The sequence below is a fragment of the Oncorhynchus gorbuscha genome, linkage group LG11 (assembly GCF_021184085.1).
Source record: "Oncorhynchus gorbuscha isolate QuinsamMale2020 ecotype Even-year linkage group LG11, OgorEven_v1.0, whole genome shotgun sequence".
Classification (NCBI taxonomy): Eukaryota; Metazoa; Chordata; class Actinopteri; order Salmoniformes; family Salmonidae; genus Oncorhynchus; species Oncorhynchus gorbuscha.
In genome coordinates, this window is record NC_060183.1 from 20145193 (window position 1) to 20160915 (window position 15723).

The window sequence follows — 15723 nt, forward strand, 5'->3', positions numbered from 1 at the left end:
GTATGGCTTGTGGCATTGTCATGCTGGAGGGTCATGCCAGGATGAGCCTGCATGAAGGGTAACACATTAGGGAGGAGGATGTCTTCCCTGTAACGCACAGTGTTGAGATTGCCTGCAATGACAACAAGCTCAGTCCGATGATGCTGTGACCCACCGCCCCAGACCATGACGGACCCTCCACCTCCAAATCGATCCCGCTCCAGAGTACAGGCCTTGGTGTAACACTCATTCCCTTGACGATAAAACGCAAATCCAACCATCACCCCTGCTGAGACAAAACTGCGACTCGTCAGTGAAGAGCACTTTTTGCCAGTCCACTCTGGTCCAGCGACAGTGGGTTTGTGCCAGTAGGCGACGATGTTGCCGGTGATGTCTGGTGAGGACCTGCCTTACAACAGGCCTACAAGCCCTTAGTCCAGCCTCTCTCAGCCTATTGTGGAAAGTCTAAGTACTGATGGAGGGATTGTGCGTTCCTGGTGTAACTCGGGCAGTTGTTGTTGCCATCCTGTACCTGTCCCGCAGGTGTGATGTTCGGGTGTACCGATCCTGTGCAGTTGTTGTTACACGTGGTCTGCCACTGCGAGGACGATCAGCTGTCTGTCCTGTCTCCCTGTAGCTTTGTTTTCACAGTACGGACATTGCAATTTATTGCCCTGGCCACATCTGCTGTCCTCATGCCTCCTTGCAGCATGCCTAAGGCACATTCACGCAGATGGGCAGGGATCCTGGGCATCTTTCTTTTGGTGTTTTTCAGAGTCAGTAGAAAGGCCTCTTTAGTGTCCTAAGTTTTGATAACTGTGACCTTATTTGTCCACTGTCTGTAAGCTGTTAGTGTATTAATGACTGTTCCACAGGTGCATGTTCATTAATTGTTTATGGGTCATTGAACAAGCATGGGAAACGGTGTTTAAACCCTTTACAATGAATATCTGTGAAGTTATATGGATTTTTACGAATTATCTTTGAAAGACAGGGTCCTGAAAAGGGGACATTTCTTTTTTTTGCTGAGTTTAGGTACAATTGACTTCAAAGTTAACATTTGAAACAGTGGCCTGGTAAACAAAACCAAAGCATGGATTGCTGTCATTCCTTGTCCATAGACTGCTTACAGGGTAAGGAAACCAACATGTAATTTTGGTGGACTATCCCTTTAAATTCTGCCCGTTGGTTGCACGGAAAAAAAGAGTTATGTTCACTCAGTATCTTTAGAAATTGAACATAGGCCTACCGACTGCCATGTATTGCTTTGCTTTGCCCAAGTCATAATCAAAATCAAGATCTAGGTACATATAATAAGCGTTGTTGTGGGTAATGCCAGTAATTTACCACCAAGTGGCAGCATACATCATTCAGACACGACGTCTGCTTTTCAAATGTTTCAAGTAGGAAGTGAATTCGTCACTTCGTCAGACAAACTATGTTGGAGAAAATCCAATATTCATTAGTCGTTGACTGGTATAAAACATGTTTGGCTGTGAGTACTTACCATATAACAATTAGCAGCACTGAAAATCTGACGGACATCAGGTTATAAGGTAAGTGCGCAGAAGCATATCAACTTTCCACACAGTCAGCTGAACTAATGCGTTGTCATTTTCCATAAATTCATCATTTAATAATGTCATGTTTTCAATGCTTAAATAATTGATAGGTCATCTAATGTGTATGTCATTGTCTAATTCAGGTAGCCCATTTTAATTAGAGTTATATTATATATTTTCAAAATTATGAAGATTTGTCATTTGAAACAACATTTATGTAAGGAATGTATGGATGAGAGATACAATGCGTAAATGCGGTTATCAAGTGGCATTCCTGGTTTGTACTCCAAATCTATATAAAGGAGAAAGTGTTACATTCAATTACAATGGCCTACACCCTTAGCGATATTGTGGCAAAAAAAAGCGAATTCATCTAAACATCTCATCTAAGAGAACGTATTAAAAATAAGGTATCGCTTTATCTAATCTAGCAGCAGGCAATCATAGACGTGGAATCAGTCCGAGATAAGAGACAGTGATGCTACGGTCTTGTCTTTACAGCAATGTTGAGGACTTTAGCCTCCTATGTCTTTCTCTCCTCGTGTGTATCAAATGCAGGGACATTATTTTATAGAGGCCGGTTGAAGGTTTATAGTGTTGCACTATAAAGAGCAAATCAATATTCTTTCAGGTTTCACAAAGAGGTCCAACACCAAGGTGCTTTATAGAAAGAGCAATACAGCTTTAGACAATATCAGTCCTACTTGTTCATGTGAAAGAATGCATGGCTGATGCCACCTTTTTAACAGCAGACGGGGTTGTGTTTCCTTCGCTCCCAGCAGGTAGGACGGTGTTTCAGACCATGGTCACTGTCGGACACCCCAGTGCCTCCAAGGAGGGCACAGAGGCCATCGTGCCTCAGGAACAAGATCCAGAGAAGAGAAGATTTCGGTCCCACTCCCAACTATATGGAGCCATCGGGGACAGCATAGGCAATGTAGGAGATAACTGCCCGACTTGTCGGGGAATAGGGCGTATTCCAAGAAGTAGGTGGCCCACTTCTGCCAGACTGACTTCTGCCAGTTGTTCCTGTGATTAGCTTACATTTCAATAATGTGGCTATTTCCATGTTGGTATTCTAAGACTTGCTGATGGGATTCGGGAAGTGTCTTCTTTAAACTATTGATAACCCACACTTGATTTAAGAGATGTGATGTTGTGTGTTGTGTGCAGGAAGGCTGACATACCAATAGAGCCATATCTCTAACTGTGAAATAGTAACTCTTCTTACTGTTCTCTGTACAGAACATGATCAGCTAATGGCAGTCATCTCATGTTCAGACAAAAGACTGAGGCCCAGCCGCACGTAAGTGTGTGTGTGTGTGTGTCTGTTTTTGTGCATCTGATTGTGTATGTTTGAGTGCGTGACTGTGTGATGTGTTTTGCCCATACATGACACTGTATACAGTAAGACTCTTTGTGAATTTAATCAAAATATAATATTTCGCTTCATAGTTGTTAACTCAAATTTCCCAGGAAACTCTACGTGTGTATCTCGGTGGTGCTGTGTCTCCTGATCTGCTTTCTGATCCTCTTCTTCCTCTTCCCACGGAGTATCTCACTATCCCCTGTCACCGTCCAATCAGTGATGGTCTTCTTCACCCCAAACAAAGTTGAAATGCAAGTCACTGTAAGTATACATGCCACACTCCCTTAGACATCAAAGACAACAGATGATCGCTCATCGTTTGGTCTATTGCATGAGGTCAGTGTGATCAAACTGTGCGTTTCCTCTTCTAGAATGTTTTCAACTTCACCAATGACAATTTTGCGGAGATGGAAGTCTTGGACTTTGATATGCAAGTCCTGATCGATGAAACCGTGATGGGCAGAATCAAGATATCTAATATGACCTCGGTCAAATCACGTTCAGAGAAATTGGTGAGTTTGATACTGTTGTTTTAATATAAATCATAATGGATCAAGTAGCCTAGCGGTTAAAAGCGTTGGGCCAGTAATTGAGAGGTCGCTGGTTTGAATCCCATGCCTTCTAGGTGAGAAATATGTTGATGTGCCCTAGAGTAAGGCACTTAACCCTATTTGCTCCTGTCAGTCGCTCTGGATAAGAGCGTCTACTAAATGACTAAAATGTAAAATTACACAATTGTCGTGCAAAGCACTTTCATTTAAGGTCCTATATGAAACAATTTGACCTTTAATTCCCAATCTTTTCCGGTCTCCTTTTTTATGTTCGTACAGTATACTGTTGTCATACCCATAATAATTGAGGACCCAGGCCTGAAGTAAGCATGATGTTTATTATCACTTATATGTTCAATATCATTACCATCACTACTTCTAAATTAGGATGGAAATATAGTATTATCTGTGTACATTATGGTACATTACCTACTCTTGGCTAGGACTTACAGTGCATTCGGAAACTATTCAGACCCCTTGATTTTTTTCACATTTTGTTACGTTACAGCCTTATTCTAGAATTGATTACATTGTGTTTTCCCCTCATCAATCTACACACACTACCCCATAATGACAAAGCTAAAAAAACATGTTTTTAGAAATGTTTGCAAAAAAAACGTGGAAAAAGTCAAGGGGTCTGAATAATATATATTTATATATATATTTATGCTAATAAATGTCTTCGTAACTCTTCTGTTTCAGTAATTACTGCAAGTCAACCTCCATAAGGATTCACACCTTGTTCTTACTTTTGCAGTGGGTATCACACATTTATTTTAAGATATGTTAATTAAGGGACCAACTATAAACACATCCGTCTCACTACATACACTTCAAGACACTTCAGCATCTGACTACTAGGCTGTAGCATGCCTAGCTTCAGTGCTCGTCTATAGTATGCCCCATTGACTTCCTATTTCAACATACACTATAGTGTAACGACCCGGGGTTTATAAGTGCGGATATCGACTCTGCCGCTTGAGCATGCTTTTGGGCACAGTCGATTGCGCGCCGGACTTCGGGCTAGAAGGTTGAGGGTTCGAGACCTGCTCCCTGCCTGTTTCATTACAATATATACACAAGAATGTGGACACCCCTTCAAATTAGTGGATTCGGCTATTTCAGCCACACTCGTTACTGACAGGTGAAGAAAATTGAGCACACAGCCGTGCGATCTCCATTGAGAAACATTGGCAGTAGAATGGCTTTACTGAAGTGCTCAGTGACTTTCAACGTGGCACCGTCATAGGATGCCAGCATTCCAGTTAGTCAAATTTCTGCCCTGCTCAGTGCTGTTATTGTGAAGTGGAAACATCTAGGAGCAACAACGGCTCAGCCTCGAAGTGGTAGGCCACACAAGCTCACAGAACGGGACTGTCGAGTGCTGAAGCACGTACCGGGTAAAAACGGTCTTTCCTCAGTTGCAACACTTACTACAAGTTCCAAACTGCCTCTGGAAGCAACGTCCGCACAGGAACTGTTTGTCGGGAACTTCATGAAATGGGTTTCCGTGGCCGAGCAGCCGCACACATGGCTAAGATCACTATGCACAATGCCAAGCGTCGGCTGGAGTGGTGTAAAGCTCGCCGCCATTGGACTCTGGAGCAGTGGAAACGTTTTCTGGAGTGATGAATCACGCTTCCCCCTCTGACAGTCCGACGGATGCCAGGAGAAAGCAACCTGCCTGAATGCATAGTGCCAACTGTAAAGTTTGGTGGAGGAAGAATAATGGTCTGGGGCTGTTTTTCATGGTTCGGGCTAGGCCCATTAGTTCCAGTGAAGGGAAATCTTAGTGCTACAGCATACAATGACATTCTAGACAATTCTGTGCTTAAACTTTGTGGCAACAGTTTGAGGAAGGCCCTTTCCTGTTTCAGCATTACAATGCCCCCGTGCACAAAGCGAGGTACATTCAGAAATGGTTTGTCGAGATCGGTGTGGAAGAACTTGACTGGCCTGCACAGAGCCCTGACCTGAACTCCCATCAAATACCTGTGGGATGAATTGGAACGCCGACTGCGATCCAGGCCTAATTGTCCAACATCAGTTCCCTGCCTCAAAAATGCTCTTGTGGCTGAAAGGATGTAAGTCCCCACAGAAATGTTCCAACATCTAGTGGAAAGCCTTCCCAGATGAGTGGAGGCTGTTATAGCAAGAAAGGGGGGACGACTCCGTTTTAATGCCCATGATTTTGCAATGAGATATTTGATGAGCAGGTGTCCACATACTTTTGGTCATGTAGCACATCTCGACTGGAACTGCCCAGACACTCAAACATACATATCCTGTACTTCTAAGAATGATTTACAAAGTCATTTTGCTGACTATTCTTGTCAGTGGCCTTGAAGACCTTCGGCGAAGTAAACATGTTTTGACCAACTTCTTTTCACCTAGACAAAATCTGAATATTGCTTTTCAAGACCCAACACTAATACTACGGGAGCCAAAATAGGAATGCTTTCAGGCTTTTCAAAACGTGGATGAATTCCCCTTTTTAAGCCACACATTTGTTTCATGTCCGCTTGGGATTAATCCGTCTGTAAAAACTAGTAACAGTGTAACTATTGCCATTCCTTTTAGCTCATAAACCAATCCAATGTTCAGTCATTGCATTTGTTATTACCGAAAAAGGTAGTTGGGAATAACAAATGTTTGAACTTTGACCATTTCTCACATTTTGAAACAGGAGACTGGGCACTTGCAGTTGAAGATTTCAAAATGTCCACCTTAATATTCCCTCTTTGTCTTTCACAGAATGACAATGAATGTGTCCTATCTGGCTCACTCAGAGCAGTTGTCCAAAGACACATTTGAGTACATTGACTGTGGAGCCAACACCACCATTCCCCACCCTATCGGGGCAAATGATTTTTGAACGATGAAAGCCTGGCAACGAGGGATTCCCAAAGTGAAAATATGTATTATAAACAAGATAGACTCATCAAAGGGAAATGTATACGTATTGTAGTAGACAATATTAATAATTCTAGTATTGTCCTCTGCTCTGCCCACATTATTTGCTGTGCAATATTCTTCTAAAGTAGTTTTCTGAATGATTTATGAACTGTGAAAGTACACGTTGGTTGTTTTAACATAATTGTAGGGATTTAGAACATATTCTATATTCACATGAGATGTGTGATAATGATTCAGAATACAAATTACATTCCACAAGACATGTGATGTGTACTTTAAAGTTTACTGCATTGATATTCAGCATGCTTGTAATTCCACTAACCTCCATTAACCTTACAGTATATAACAATATAACAAGGTAAATAACGTTTCCTAAGTGTTGCCATGATTTGACTGTGAGAGGAATGGTGCAGTGAAGTGACAACAACTTTCCTGGACAGGGTGTGGACTCTGACTATTTGCACACTTGGAACTTTTGAGGGACTTGGCTGAAATACCTAGCACCTTTACCACTTTTAAAAAGATTTATTTGAAGACACTGACATGCCCCCCCCCCCCCTCCCCATGTCAGTGTCTTCAAAGAAATACTTTAAAAAGTAGTGCATGGTGGTTACAGCTACAGCTACAGACGTTGATGTACTGTAGGAGCGGTTATTGTTGCCGTTGAGAGCCTCTAACAATAAGGTGGTGCTGTCCCTAGCAACCACTGCTGTGAGTACTGGATGGACTGAAACACTGGACTGAAACACCTCAAACAACAATCTTCATGAATCTGATGTCATCAATGCAGAGTTTCGGATTTGTCCTTTTAGAAAGAATCCTAATTTGAGGTTAAATCAAATTTCTAGAATATTATTGAATTTCCCTGTCTATCGTCACAACATGATTAGTAACATAAATAGGCCATATTCTACTCTCAATTTCTTAGATTGAAACCATGAAACCTGCACCCCTGGTAACTAGAGGTCCTATGGTAGTATAATGGACATGTTTGGCTAAGGTTGTCCCCATAACTCAACAGTGTGTGATGCAAGAACGGAACTCACTATCTGTCGTCAATCTGGGCACTGTAGCTGTCTTTGTTAGTGTGTACACGTGCAGTGCACAGTTTCACCTGCTGTAAAGAGAAAAGCATATAGAGAGAGGGTTATAAAGAAGTTAGATTCAGTTAATTGCATAGACATGTATAACCTCTAGCAAGGGATGAGAATACCTTAACCCAGCGGCACATCCAGCACAATGGGTAGGACTGGCATGTTTGGCGCCTCAGGCTGGCTCTCTACCATCAGAACAGGTCACTTCACATCCTATACATCCAAGAGAGAAATCATCTCTTTATACACATTGCTAAGGCTCTGAGATTTAGTCTACCACTGGAATAACATTGTGACCTTGACTGAAATAGCTACGGTATCAACAATGTCCTACTGTCCTATATGTCTCCTACTTTAATGTCATCGCTAATTATAGGAACAATGGCCCTCCCTGCCTTATGAGTGATAGTCACGCGGCGTTCTGCCTGCGCCGTGCTTCCCACGCTGTGAAGAAGGAGGACGTTTACAGTGTTGGACCACAGCGTAATCTGCGCCTTGTAATTACCCTGATTGATGAGCACTCAAGAACCTGGGCTCGTTTGAGTGGTAAGGCGAACGTAACCGACTGTCAAAAGTCGGACACTACCCACTGGACACAGACCTCAATTCAACACGTTGGTTCAAATGATGTAGAAGCTATGGGCAATGCCTACAGATAATTTGTTCCTTTAACATGGTGGGATCAGTTTTCGCCTGTAAAATTAATTATGTGAGAAATGGCCATTTAACTTGTATTTTTTTATCCGTTACATTGACATTTTACTGCAAAAGTTATGTTTCTGTGCGCTACGTCATCATGCACAGCCTTTTTTCTGCAACAAATCAATTTGATGGAAACACATCTCTGGTAGGAAAATGCACATACTGTTTTTATGCAGATTTTCGAATATTCACATAAACATCTGTCGCCAATGGAACGCAAACCTAGTTACTGATGTGGTTTTCCAGCAGCAAGGCTTAGTGCAACATGGCAGTGTTGCCAGTAACCACGTTTCCATTCACAGTTTTTATGGTAAAAATACTTAATGACCTTTGATCAGCAGTCAACATGTAGGTGCAAGTCAGGCAATTTTTTATCCTAGTAATGTAATACACTTTGAAAGGCCGTGAACTTCACACAGGTGATCCACTCGAACGCGCCCCCTATGATGCAATCCTTTGAAGAGGCATAAAAACTGCATGCACCGACTAGCTACATCTAATCACAGAATCGAGTTGAATATAATAGAATTACTGTTTGCGCAATAATACATACGATCAATTCACAAACTGCATTGATTATGTTTATACTAAAACATAAATTATAATTGATTACTTTCCTAAATAGACAAAAATGCACTTGCCGATGAGCTCTCCAGACAGCAACAACAGGACAACATCAACTGCCCTTACTGAAGACAGATCTGACTGTGCTTCTGGTTGTGGCATCATGACATGATAATGACAATGCAAGATAAAACAAAACTGTTTTGTTCAATGAATTCTATCCCATTTTTACCCAGTGTGTGGGTAGTGGTTATGTTTGACACAAGGTGGCGCCAAAGTCTGTCCATACCATAGAATTAGGAATTAGACAAATTGATAGGATCTCTGTGGTCCATACACTCAGCAGGGGAATATATTATTGAGTGACGTCACCTCGGGTTGTCGTTCTAGCAGTTGTGCGCGCTATTCCACTCCACTGTTTATTGCTCCACCAGTGCAGGGAGCAGACGGACAAATATGAGCGCGCAGAGATAAACTATATTTGGATGTATGAATATATGGATGTGGTCGCTGCGCTAGGATTATGCCATATTTGTACATTCAAGAGGTCTAGAAGGTAAATATATTTGACAATAGTTTTTATCAGGTTATTTATTATACGATTGTGTACAGATAGAGATAGGGTATCTTACTGCAATGCCGTCTGAGTTGTAATGCTATGCACATGGTTGGTGAGAGCGGTTTCATTCCAATAAAATGTCTCACTCATAGAAGGCAAATCTGCAGTTTTATCACATATTTCATTCCTCAGATTGGTGCCAGAATTACAGTCAGGCTATTTTCTCACAATTAAGGAGTTGGGATGGAAGCCTATGGAGAAAATATGGGTTGTATTTATTGAAGTTGTGTGTTTCTTTTTAGAAACCAAATCCTCATAAAAACAATTGGATTATAATCGCAATCATATCCCAGCATTAACTGCATTCAGTGTGCAAATGCATAGATATTCCCTCATTCATATGAAACTTGTAAGCAATGTGCCCCAAGAGAGCCATTGGGATTTGACTGTATTATGAGGATTAGAATAGTGGCAAAAAATACAACTATAACAACCAGCCACCAATTAAATATTGTCAGCCCTTACCGCTCCTTACAATTTTAAACCCAAACCATAATTTATCCTGATCAATTCAGAATGAAATTGTGCTATCTGGACATTTCCTATGACCAACAATAAAATTGACCTTGTCTTGGGCTATGGCTGTTATGGTTGTGGTTTTCTTCCAACAAAGGATACACAATTGGTCTCAATTGTTGCTTGGCTAGTTGCAATTCAATTGAATACCAATGGCATTAGTCATTGATCAGTCTCATTATTTGCAGACATATCAACTAACCATAGAAGCAATCATTAATGTGTTGCATTACAGTGTCTAATGACATTTCCTGTCTGTGTCATTGTTTATTATTGTGTAATCGCACACATCAATTGTTGTGATACCTGTCAATCTCATTGTCTAGTCTTTAAATAGTAACTCATTTTTGTGTTTGTGTTTTGATAAGGTCCACAGTCCTGCGGCCATCCAGTCTGCCACCTTCACCTTTGAAGACGGTGCCAATGCCAACATATTAGAAAGGATTAACCAGAATTTGCCACCTCACATAAAGAGGTGAGAACATCCCATTGCCATGGGGAACCAGCTGACCGAGATAGCCCCCAACACCCCTTTCCTGCAAAACTTCCAGTCCTTACATGTTGTGGTGATTGGCCTGGATGCGGCTGGCAAAACCTCTCTGCTCTACAGACTGAAACTCAAGGAGTTTGTCAAGACCATCCCGACCAAGGGCTTTAACACGGAGAAGATCAAGGTAGCGGTGGGCAGCTCGCGGGCCATCACCTTCCAGGTCTGGGACGTAGGGGGCCAGGAGAAGCTACGGCCCCTCTGGAAGTCGTACACGAGGCGGACCGATGGCATGGTGTTCGTGGTGGACTCCACCGAGACCGAACGTATGGAGGAGGCCAAGGTGGAGCTTCACAAGATCACCCGTACCTCGGAGAACCAGGGGGTGCCCGTGCTGGTGCTGGCCAACAAGCAGGACCTGGCCTCGGCTCTGTCTGTGAATGAGGTGGAGAAGGCCCTGGCTGTCCATGAACTGAATGCCTCCACACTGCACCATGTACAGAGCTGCAGCGCCGTGGATGGACAGGGCTTACAACCAGGCCTAGAGAAACTCTACGAGATGATCCTGATGAGGAAGAAGATGGTGAAACACAACAAACATAGAAAGAGATAAGCCTTTGGTTGTCCTGAGTTACAGGGATATTTATGTACTGACTATGTGACTCTTTGAGCAGAAGTCCTGCCCCTTTAAATAAAAAGGAGGGCTTTTTGGCCAACAAAGATGGCCCAGGGGACAGGAGAAATGGATTTGGCCTTTATGTGACATGCAGTATTGATACACTGTGTCTTTCATACCTTGTATTAGCCACGCAGCTGCCATTTGGATGCAAGAAATATGTAATAGCCACAACAGGATGTAGCTGCCTATGACATATTTTATCACACAAAGTTAGACTTACTTGTTTGCACCACAACACATTATGAATATGATACTGAACTTTGAACTCTGTACTCTGGATTTACATGACACATTTACATGATATGAAGCTAAATGGTATAGATATCAAATGGGACACTAAGGCTATTACATTATTATTATTATTATTATTATTATTAATTATTTTTTATTCCAAGTGCATTGCACTTATGCCACAGAGGTTAAGTTTCAGTTGGATTCACACTGTTTTCAGAAGTTGTAAACTGTTTGTAACACTGATTAATCAATAAATCAGCACACTGTGTTAAATATATGTTGATATCTATTGAGACAATATCATAGTGTAAAGCTAACACAGCATGCATGTTAATGGGGCTTGGGACTAAATGCATTTAGCTGTATGTTGTTAAAGGATGGCAAAAGGAAGCCATCTTCAAATCAAATTGTATTCGTCAAATGCTTTGTAAACAACAGATGATGACTAACAGTGAAATGCTTACTTACAAGGCAGAGAGAAAATAAATAAATAATAGCAAAGTAATAATACGTGATAATGAAAGTAATAATAGATATACAATGAGTAACAATAACTTGGTTATCTACAAGGGGTACCAGTGTCGAGTTGATGTGCAGGCGTAGAAGGTATTTGAGGTAGATGTGCACATATAACAGTAGCAGCAGCGTATGTGATGAGTCAAAAAAAGTTAGTGCAAAAAGGCTCAATTCACATAGTCCAGGTAGCTATTTGGTTAACTATTTAACTACATACAGTACCAGTCAAAAGTTTGGAGAAAACCTACTCATTCAATGGTGTTTCTTTATTTGGACTATTTTCTACAGAATAATAGTGAAGACATCAAACCTATGAAATAACACATATGGAATCATGTATTAACCAACAAAGTGTTAAACAAACAAGATATATTTTAGATATTAGATTCTTCAAAATAGCCACCCATTTCCTTGATGACAGCTTTGCACACTCTTAGCATTCTTTCAACCAGCTTCACCTGGAATGCTTTTCCAACAGTCTTAAAGGAGTTCCCACATATGCTGAGCACTTGTTCGATCTTTTCCTTCACTCTGCAGTCCAGCTCATCCCAAACCATCTCAATTGAGTTGAGGTCGGGTGATTGTGGAGGACAGGTCAACTGATGCAGCTCTCCATCACTCTCCTATTGGTCAAATAGCCCTTACACACCCTGGAGGTGAGCTTTGTGTTATTGTCCTGTTGAAAAACAGTTGACCAGATGGGATAGCATATCACTGCAGAATGCTGTTGTAGCCTTGCTGGTTAAGTGTGCCTTGAATTCTAAATCAATCACTGACAGTGTCACCAGCAAAGAGCCCCCACACCATCACACCTCCTCCTCTATGCTTCACGTTGGAACTACACATGCAGAGAACATCTGTTAATCTACTCTGTCTCACAAAGACTCGGCGGTTGGAACCAAAAATCTCAAATTTGGACTCATCATGTCCACCGGTCTAATGTCCATTGCTCATGATCCTTGGCTGAAGCGAGTCTATTCTTATTATTGGTGCCCTTTAGTAGTCGTTTCTTTGCAGAAATTTGACCATGAAGGCCTGATTCACGCAGTCTCATCTGAACAGTTGATGTTGAGATGTGTCTATTACTTGAACTCTGTGAGGAATTTATTTGGGCTGCAATCTGAGATGCCGTTAACTCTAAATTAATCTATCCTCTGCAGCAGAGGTAACTCTGGGTCTTCCTTCCCGTGGCGGTCCTCATGAGAGCCAGTTTCATCATAGCGCTTGATGGTTTTTCAAATTCTTGACATTTTACGGATTGACTGACCTTCATGTCTTAACGTAATGAAGTAACGTGCCCTCTAGTTTCTTATATGAGCTGTTCTTGCTGTAATATGGACTTGGTCTTTTACCGAATAGGGATATCTTCTGTATTCCAACCGTACCTTGTCACAACACAACTGATTGGCTCAAACGAATTAAGAAGGAAAGAAATTCCACCAATTAACTTTTGACAAGGCACACCTGTTAATTGAAAAACATTCCAGGTGAATACCTCATGAAGCTGGTTGAGAGAATGCCAAGAGTGTACAAAGGCAAATTGAAGAATCTCAAATATAAAATATATTTTGATTTGTGTAACACTTTTTTGGTTACTAGATGATTCCATATGTGTTATTACATCGTTTTGATGTCTTCACTATTGTTCTATAATGTAGAAAATTGTAAAAATATAGAAAAATATAGAAAACCCCTGTAATGAGTAGGTGTGCCCAAACTTTTGACTGGTATGTAAGTATGTAGCACTCTTATGGCTTGGGGATAAAAGCTGTTCATGGTCCTGTTGGTTCCAGACTTGGTTAATCTGTACCACATGCTGTGCGGTCTATGGCTATGGCTAACAGTCTATGGCTGGAGTCTTTGACCATTTTTAGGGCTTCCTCTGACACTGCCTGGTATAGAGGTCCTGGATGGCAGAGCGCTCGGCCCTACTGATGTGCTGGGCTGTAAGCACTACACTCTTTAGCGCCTTGCTGTCAGATGCCAAGCAGTTGCCATACCAGGCGATGATGCAACCAGTCAAGATGCTTTCAATGGTGCAGCAGTAGATATTTTTGAGGACCCATGCCAAATATTTTCAGCCTCCTGAGGGGGAAGAGGCATTGTCGAGCCCTCTTCACAAATGTGTTGGTGTGTTTGGACCATGACAGATCCTTAGTGATGTGACACAAAGGAACACAAAGCTCCACTACAGCCCTGTAGATGTAAATGTGTGTGTGTGTGCTCTGCCCTCCCTTTCCTGTAGTCCACCATCAGCTCCTTTGTCTTGCTTAAGTTGAGGGAGGTCTCTGACCTGCTCCCTATAGGCTGTTTCATCATCGTCGGTGATCAGGCCTACCACCGTCGTGTGGTCAACAAACTTAATTATGGTGTTGGAGTCGTGTACAGCCATGCAGTCGTGGGTGAACAGGGAGTACAGGAGGGGACTAACTACACACCCCTGAGGGGCCCCCGTGTTGAGGGCCAGCGTGGCGGATGCATTGTTGCCCACCCTCACCACCTGGAGGTGTTCCGTCAGGAAATCCAGGATCACGTTGCAGAGGGAGGTGTTCAGTCCTAAGCTTAGTGATGAACTTGGAGGGCACTGGTGTTGAACGCTTTGCTGTTGTCGATGAAAAGCGTTCTTACGTAGGTGTTCCTTTTGTCCAAATGGGAAAGAGCAGTGTGGAATGCAATAGAGATTTTGTCATCTGTGGATCTGTTTGGGCGGTATGTGAATTGGAGTTGTGTCTGGGATAATTGTTTCTGGGATGATGGTGTTGATGTGAGCCATGACCAGCCTTTCAAGGCCTTTCAATGCAAATGATGTGAGTGCGATAGTCATTCAGAAATGTTACCTTGGCGTTCTTGGACACAGGGACTATGGTGGTCTGCTTGAAATATGTAGGTAATACAGATTGGGTCAGGGAGTGGTTAAAAATGAAATGTCAGTGAAGACACTGCCAACTGGTCAGTGCATGCTCTGAGTACGCCTCCTGGTAATCCGTCTGTTGAAGGTGAACCTGTTTAAAGGTCTTGGTCACATCGGCTCCGGAGAGCGTGATTGCACGTCTGGAACAGCTTGTGCTCTCACGCATGGTTCAGTGTCACTTGCCTCGAAGAGAGCATAGAAGACATTTAGTTATCTTCATTTGATCACGCATTAGGAAATGCGAATTGTAGTGTTTTTGAGGTGTAGAATGCTTTGGAAGTTTGTAATTGCCACATTTATTGTCAGACTGGATTTATCCTAACTGAAAATGTTCTGACCTTAGTTCCTTTGTTATGTCTTTGTTTTAGTTTGGTCAGGGCGTGAGTTGTGGTGGGTAGTCTATGTTCTTTTTTCTATGTTGTGTATGATTGTACTTTGGTTTATGCACAGTGCTGAGAGCTGTATGATGGAAAGGTTATTCAAAACTCAAATCCTGCCCTGAGGTGATGTACAGAACTTGACTAGTTTTCACTTCTGTACTACAGGTAATCATCATATAGCTTCTCTTTATGATAGTCTCACTGCCAGTGCCTGAGCAAAGGGAATGTCCTACTGCAAATCAGCCAGCACTGAAAGAGCAAAGTTCACCATAATCCCACAGAAAGAATAAGTAATATTGCATAAAATAACAAGCGCTACTGTTGTTTACTGTTACATATGCATTCCTACTGCTCTCCAGTATGTTCTCCACTATTTGCATTATATTCCTTGGCATAAAGACACCGGTAATAATGATATGAAGGGCTCTTTACCTCAAGTATCTCTTCTCCTCTATTAATGGCTGAGTCAGAAAGTGGGCTATGGAGAGCAGCACCCACCCCCAGTCCAAATCCATTTACTTTGATTTCCACTCAGCTAGGCTGACAGCTGCTTACATTGTAATTAAATCATTTAGGAGTGTGGTTGTGGAAACTTGTGGGCAGAATCAAACAGCTTCGGGGAATAATAAAGATGGATAGCAGTG

At 42.0% G+C, this 15723-nt stretch overlaps 2 protein-coding genes across 9 annotated transcripts; both read left to right on the forward strand.

Annotated features, from left to right (window-relative positions):
- Positions 1–1375: 1375 nt before the first annotated feature.
- Positions 1376–6637, forward strand: LOC124048239 (transmembrane protein 106B-like). 8 transcript variants are annotated; one of them, XM_046368828.1, is made up of 8 exons: positions 1377–1535; positions 2324–2527; positions 2787–2847; positions 3018–3171; positions 3282–3422; positions 3741–3784; positions 4164–4217; positions 6216–6637. In XM_046368828.1, exons 2-8 carry the CDS (start codon positions 2344–2346, stop codon positions 6334–6336), a joined length of 759 nt encoding a protein of 252 aa, XP_046224784.1. In that variant the 5' UTR covers positions 1377–1535; positions 2324–2343; the 3' UTR covers positions 6337–6637. The 8 variants fall into 8 exon arrangements, with proteins under 8 accessions (XP_046224791.1, XP_046224784.1, XP_046224785.1 ...); XM_046368829.1 differs by having other exon boundaries at positions 1379–1535; positions 2321–2527; XM_046368830.1 differs by lacking the exon at positions 1377–1535 and adding an exon at positions 2057–2198.
- Positions 6638–6774: 137 nt separating this feature from the next.
- LOC124048240 (ADP-ribosylation factor-like protein 4D) lies at positions 6775–11545 on the forward strand. The gene is made up of 2 exons (XM_046368836.1): positions 6775–9293; positions 10241–11545. The coding sequence occupies exon 2, from the start codon at positions 10367–10369 to the stop codon at positions 10970–10972; it is 606 nt and encodes a 201-aa protein (XP_046224792.1). The 5' UTR covers positions 6775–9293; positions 10241–10366; the 3' UTR covers positions 10973–11545.
- Positions 11546–15723: the final 4178 nt, after the last annotated feature.